Here is a 6,751-nt window from a genome sequence, read left to right as displayed (position 1 = left end):
GTATCGATATCGGTTATCGGCTACATGAGTTTTAAAATATCGGCATATTGGATATCGTGCATCCCTACGTCACATCACTGTGTTCTCCATCCTATCATTGCAAAATCAGTGTATTTCACTACCAACTATTCTTAGCTTCCTCAATCCTTTCTATTTTTCACCTGTCCCAAGATGAATGCCCCTGTATCCTCCCCCCTAATCTCCATTATTTAGTGTCCGCTCTAAGCCCTTCATCAATCGACATTAATTTAATCTCTTACTTCCTGCTTCCCATCCTCCATCCTGATCATTAAGTCCTGCAGGAATCCCAGCAACAGTCCCTATCAATAAATTGGCCCGTGTGAAACGGTCCCCACTGCATGGTAAACTAATGCTCCCTCTCTCTGCTTCCATGACAGCCCATTTCACTTGCATCTCCTCTCTTACTCCATCCATCCGATGGTAAATCACAGAGCATGGGAGTTTCCACTCCCCCCCCATGAGCAAACAATCCTCCTCCCCCTGCTCTCTTTGGCAAAGTAGCCAGAGTTGTGTGCCGTGTCCCCCTCCGGCAATCTAGTGGACATAGTTACAAACCGTGACAGAGCAGCAGCGATCCCCAGATTGGCCTGATTGTTCTTTCATCCTAGCCCTCTAGAGCTGGATGTGGTGGAGAGGAGAAAACCCTCAGAGTTCAAAGAGTTCCCTACTTAATTTATCAGTTTTACATTATCAATGTTCCTTCCATTAAAACAAACACAAATAGAATAGCACAAATGGAGATTTTAGATCAGAAAGAACCAGGACAAAAGCACATCTCATAGTAACAGCATAGAAATAGAAAGGTGATTTTTCCAATAATGACATCACAAAGCCTAAATTTAGTGGTTGGAACAGGCTGTCCTTAGTAACCCAAGAGCACCAGCCTGGTTTCCTTATGCTTCTGAGTCATGGACGGTTCTAGACAGGGACCAACGGGGGCCAGTGCCCCTGTAGATCATGTCCTGGCCCCTGTAGCTACTGAAGACATAATACTCAAAGAAATTCTAATGATGATATGCGCTGGAACAAACAGTTACTGATAGGTCCTTTGGATCTATTTTATTTTTTTCTTTACAAATTCAGTTTTTTTCTAATAATTTAAAAGCAATAAGCTGATAGCTTCACTGGTATTGAGATAGGATCCCAGTTTTCTTCTGCTAAATGTTTTTTTCAAAACAAATTGCTCAAATTTTTGCAGCTGAATTTATCAGTTTTTCTTGAGTTCTAATTCAGATTTTATGGAAATCTGTAACTTTACCTTAAATTATGACAAAAATATGTTAAATTCCTAAATTATGAATGCATATTGACTAGGGTTGGGAATTGAAAAGATTTTCACGATTCCGATTCCCTTTTCGATTCTATGAAACGATTCGATTCTTTATCGATTCTTTTTTCGATTCCAATTTGGGGAAAAAAGGAGAACAAACAGTTTGATTATCAGCATCAACTTTGTTTACTTAACTATTGCACAATCTTACAAACTCAACAAGATCAAGATGTCCACAGGAAATGTGAAACTGGAGTAACATCTGTGTTTAAATGAAAAATGAATACAAGAACAAACTTAATAACCAACAATGTCTAATAACAAATGATGGGATAATAACCTATTTTAAATAACAAAAAATACTAATTATAAAACAGTAGTAGGGAAAATTAACAGTTCTTTTGCAGAAAGATGAGCATATCTGCTTTTTCTGGAAGGATACGGGATCTTTCAGGGCTTAAGGTGTCTCCAGCCGTGGAGAACACCCTCTCAGATGGGGTGGAGGAAGCCTGCACACAGAGGTAGTTTTCAGCCAGTCCAGATAGCAAGGGCAGCGTATCTTGCTTGTTCCACCACCACAGTGTGGCGCTATCCCTGCAGGGGATGGAGGGCAAGCTTTTATAGAGCTGGATTTCCTGATCTACCCTCTGGGCTAAGGAAAGACGGGGCTTTGATTCACAAAGTGACCGCAGCTCGTTGTCTTCCTCCTCGAATAATTCTTCCAACTGGCGTAACTTACGTAATTTACGTAAAAAACGTGACGTAAGTCGTGCTCTCCAGAGCCGGCGCTCTAGGCTCTGGTGCTGCGGGAATCGAAAAAAGAATTGTTCAGCGAGCTGCCAAATGATGCCATGGAATCGGAAAATATGGAACTGGTTCTTAAAAGGAACCGGTTTTCGATTCCCATCCCTAATATTGACCTAATAAGGCATTTTAATTAAACCTATTGAATAAAAATTTCACTTCATGCAGCTTTCTTAATATATTTGAATGCCTGGCCCTGTTTTTTATTTCATGCTTTTCTGTGCCCCCATGAAAACACGGTGGCCCCCTCCTGGCCCCCCTAGTACATTTGGTCTAGAATCGCCACTGTTCTGAGTTAAACTAAGGTGTTGGACGGCTACCCTCAATGAGAGCATCTTCCTCTGGGACTGAACAGTCAATATTTATAAAGGGGAGGGGGGTGTTCACCACTGTGCAGGGGAACCATTTTGATCTACTTCCCTGCACCTATTTGATACCCAGACCAGAATTGTTGCCTGTCACTAAGCCCAGCCTCATCACAGCGGCACCATGCATTGTTCTGTTATGTAATGTGTAAATGACTTAATACCAATTGAGCCAATTGATTCAATTAGAGTGAAAAAAATTAATATTTTTGAGCCTTTTATTTCTACAGCCAACACCCTCAGCAGAGTGGGTTTTAACATCTCATCCTGTCGTTGAAATCATGTTATTTTTTCCCTGCCTTGATGAGAGTAACTGAAGAGACCTGCAGCCCGTCTCACTATGGATGTCCAGGAGTTCCTGCAGCCAGTCTGGAAGAAAAACACCCTACCATCGCGGCTCAGGCGGTGGTGATCAATGCTGGTTCCTAACTGGTGCACATTTCGATATTAATGACATCTGAAAATATGCATATGATGCATATATTTCTGTCCCGTTACTGGTAACGCGTCTGCCCTTTAGTACGTGACCGTAATCCCTAAAATCGCACACATTAAGAGGCAGATTTGGCGTGTTTTTAAACCCTGATGCACGCATAAAAAACAACAACAACAAACAAAGCACACACAGAGAGCTACTCTGATACCCAAACATGTGGGATAAATGAGGCGCTTTTAGGTTGACAGGCGGTGTGAAAGTCAAACGCCCTGTTAGGATGTGGAGTAAAAGCACCTCCTGGAGGAGGAGAACCAGTTTGATCACCTGCATTTAACCTGTGTCCTCTGACTAAAGGATAATAAATACGGAGGAGTCAGAAATCTGCACTATAATCCATTGCAATATAAATGAATGAATAAAAAATAAGCAAATCCTTGCATCAAGCATCCCCCCAGTTAATCCAGTCACCATGGTAACACCAACAGATTAGGGGTCGGATATCTATTGTAAAGACTTTTCTGAGAGGAATAAGACTGAGCTGCACTTTAAACGGTTGGATAAATAGCTAACCCACCGCGTTCAATGTCAAACATCATGCCTTCATCCCCGTTAACCCTTTCCTCCACCAGCTCACCTTCTCACATAGCGCTGCCAGAAAAAAAGCCGATATTTTAAGAGCAGAAATCAAAGCTTTACACGAATAAAAAATATAATTTCTTACCCCCATTTTCTTTCAGTCAGTCGGTTGGCGATCTCAGACTTGATTGGATCTTAAGCCCAGGTGGTGATGGTGAAAGAAGAGGGGAAAAAATATCAAATTACCGCCTGAACGTTTTTAACCGTTTCAACAGCAGTTAACGGTTAGCTAAAAATTATGTGGCTAAAATACTGGTCTATAAAAATTTTACACAATGTAAACCGACAAGGTAAAGTCTCATTAAACACCTCGACAAAAAGCTTCAATTTCACTCGGATGGATATAATTAATAGCAAGTTAGAATAGTTTAGTTCGTTGTAAAATGTTGAGATTTATCGCAGCCCTCGGTGAAAACTCACCAACCGTCCGCCCGCGAGGCGAAAATGATGCCGGTGGAAAGTAGAGCCGGCCAGCACCTTCTCTCTCTCCCTCGGATGCTGTCTCCCTCCGCGGCAGCGCACAGGTTGCCGTAACACACCCACAGAAACAAATCACAGAGCGCTCCGTAAAGTAAATCCTTTCTAAAGTAAATGGTAAAGCTGCAAAATACACACTTTTATTTTAAATTCTGATATCAGAAGACAATCAGATATGTATTGAGGTTTAATTGGAGCAATACTTTGATGTAGAGTCTGTGTTTAAAAAAAAAGCTTGATGTGACAGATAACTATAATGATAATAAAGCTGTAATCATTATCATACTGCATTGCTCTACACACATATATATAGATATACATCTCAAATGGATCTAATACTTGAGTCAAAGTTTAAAAAGTGTTGCTTTAATTAACTAATTAGGGCATGGCAGCATATGCTTCCTGTATCTAACCTTCTCACAATAATCACATTTTCTGAGACGCTGAATTGTCATATAAAATGACAAGATCAAGGCTCAAATAATTCTTTAAATAATTCATCTGTCTTGATGGACACCCTCCAACCACATGTTGAGGCTAATAATCCAACAGTTTCCAGTTTGGACTGGTCTTGAACCATGATGGTTTTTGACTTGTTCCTGAACATTGTTACAGATTTTCCATTATCCAGGTGAAACAGGGTGGGAATTGAAGGGTTTGAACTCGGACATAGTTGAGTGTTTGTATTTGATGGTAATCTAAAAGATGTGCCAAAAACACTTTAGGAAAAGACAAAGTGAGCTTACATATAGCTAGTAAGGCCTCCGTTTAGCTGACCTGAATTCACTGAGCTTGATGTATGCTTTACAATCAGCAAGTAAAAATTTACAAAGTTACCAAAGGCTAAAATAACAAAGCTGCCCGAGATGGGAGTATGTAAATATCTGACCGGAGCTGGATCCATTTTAATAAGGATATTTATTCTAATATTTTATTCACACATTGCACATTATGATGAATTGATAACACACATTGAAAAAAAAAAATGCATGAACGGCCAAAAAGAAGAGGAACCTGTTATAGGTAAGACCTGTTGTTTAAGAAATGATTTTGTAAGAATAATTTTTTAGACAATCATTTGTGTAACAGAAGTGCAAAAAAACACTTTACACTTGTGTCACACTTTTCTTTTTTTTACTTTACTCTTTATGAAGCCCTTTCTGCACTCAGTCCTGATAAATTAAAGTTTTTTAGGGACACAAATGTCCTTTGGAGAAAATTAATTTAATCTCTAAAAAAAAACAATATTTGTATCCTTTTTTTAAATAAAAAAGAAAACAAAGCTTTTGCAAAAAGAGGGCCTATACATTGTCTCCTATGGGATGCTGATATATTTGAAAATAAATAAAGCACATAGTTCCCAATCTAATGACAACAGAAATAGATTCAAGAAAAAAAAATCCTGTTGTGGAAACCTAATTGTTCTAAACCAATTAGTTCTTTATCATTTCTGCCAAAAAGTATGAAAGGTATGTCCACCTGGATGTAAATCAGTTCAATTACAAGTTGGCTTTCTCCTGTTCTAAAGTCCTGTACTCATTATAAGTCATGGAGAAAAGTTCCCTCAAATGTTCCATTTATAGAAAACAACTTTTAGATTAAACATGTTTCTCTAATGAAGGTTAGTTGACAGCAGCTGATAGAAGCGTCAGATCTAAAGCCTTATGGACCAAATGCAATCTGCAACCTTTAGGACACCGGGGGGAAAACCCACCACATCATACAAGGGGCGTTCTTCTAACACAGAGAACATCCTGCATCCCAATCAGACAGATATGAACATCAGTGATTAGCATAAAAAGCAAAGCGCTGTTCTGAGCACCTCAGGAAGCAAAGCAGCAAAAGAAGAGAGCTGGGAAAAGGTGTAGAGAAATGTGCAACTGAAACAACTTGGCCAAGACAAAGGCACAGCATGGGTGGTATAAAACAACATGGAAAAACAACATGGAGAAAAAAAATGTCACATTTATGGTCTGATGTAGCACAACAATATCTCACAGGTTATTTCTGTGCACACCACCTGCTGTGGAAGATTATAAACAATTAGACCCCACTGCAGCAAGAGGAGCTATGCAGCTGCCGTTTACCCATAAACATATCTCCATTCAGTAATATCGAGCTTATTAAGTAACATGAGTTTGTGTGGTAGTATCAGAATACAGAATGAAGGTTATTGCATCACATATAAAGACAGAAGAACATGCTTTTTTGAAAATGTCTGGATGTGAATCTCTGCAGACATCTCTGTGGCCGGGTAGTAATCAATACCCCCCATCATCACTCAGGAATGACTTGATGTCTGCACTGCAATGCTCTCGTAATAAAAAATGGAAAATATTTCTTCAGTAGTCTGCTGCTTTTGTTTCACAGGTAGACATTTAAATAATTTACTAGCTGACAAACTGGAGGCCTAATGTGTGATGACATCATCAGATCTAACAGCTCATTTCTGACAGCAAATAAACATTAAGACTAATGGCATAAAATTCAATTTTATTTATAGAGCATACTTTACTACAATAAAGGTGCTGTAAAACTAACCGGCATTGACACAGGATGACAAAACACAGGAAAAAAAAGAAAATAAACAATGGTAGGGACAATAATGACACACACAAAACTTGGGTAAAAGGAAATGCATAGATTTAAAACAGGGCCTATTTAAAGGCACACTATGCAACATTTTTCAGTTAATTAATGTGTTCCATAACGTTTTGGATGATTAAATGAGTCATTTCAGGT

The 6,751-nt window shown here is 39.1% G+C and overlaps 1 protein-coding gene across 2 annotated transcripts in view; it reads right to left on the bottom strand.

Annotated features, from left to right (window-relative positions):
- Nucleotides 1-4,025, bottom strand: part of LOC107086738 (sodium/potassium-transporting ATPase subunit alpha-3) — a 39,674-nt gene extending 35,649 nt beyond the window's left edge. Inside the window, exons 1-2 of one of the 2 annotated variants that reach the window (XM_015377868.1) lie at nucleotides 3,953-4,025; nucleotides 3,618-3,666 (exon numbers count right to left, since the gene is read on the bottom strand). In XM_015377868.1, coding sequence (XP_015233354.1) covers nucleotides 3,618-3,623 — 6 coding nt within the window. In that variant the 5' untranslated portion in view covers nucleotides 3,624-3,666; nucleotides 3,953-4,025. The other variant, XM_015377869.1, reaches the window with a different exon arrangement.
- Between the last annotated feature and the right edge of the window lie 2,726 nt (nucleotides 4,026-6,751).

This window comes from Cyprinodon variegatus, unplaced genomic scaffold (assembly GCF_000732505.1).
Source record: "Cyprinodon variegatus isolate N-32 unplaced genomic scaffold, C_variegatus-1.0 Scaffold160, whole genome shotgun sequence".
In the NCBI taxonomy this organism is placed as follows: domain Eukaryota; kingdom Metazoa; phylum Chordata; class Actinopteri; order Cyprinodontiformes; family Cyprinodontidae; genus Cyprinodon; species Cyprinodon variegatus.
This window is presented reverse-complemented; position numbering and strand designations above follow the sequence as displayed.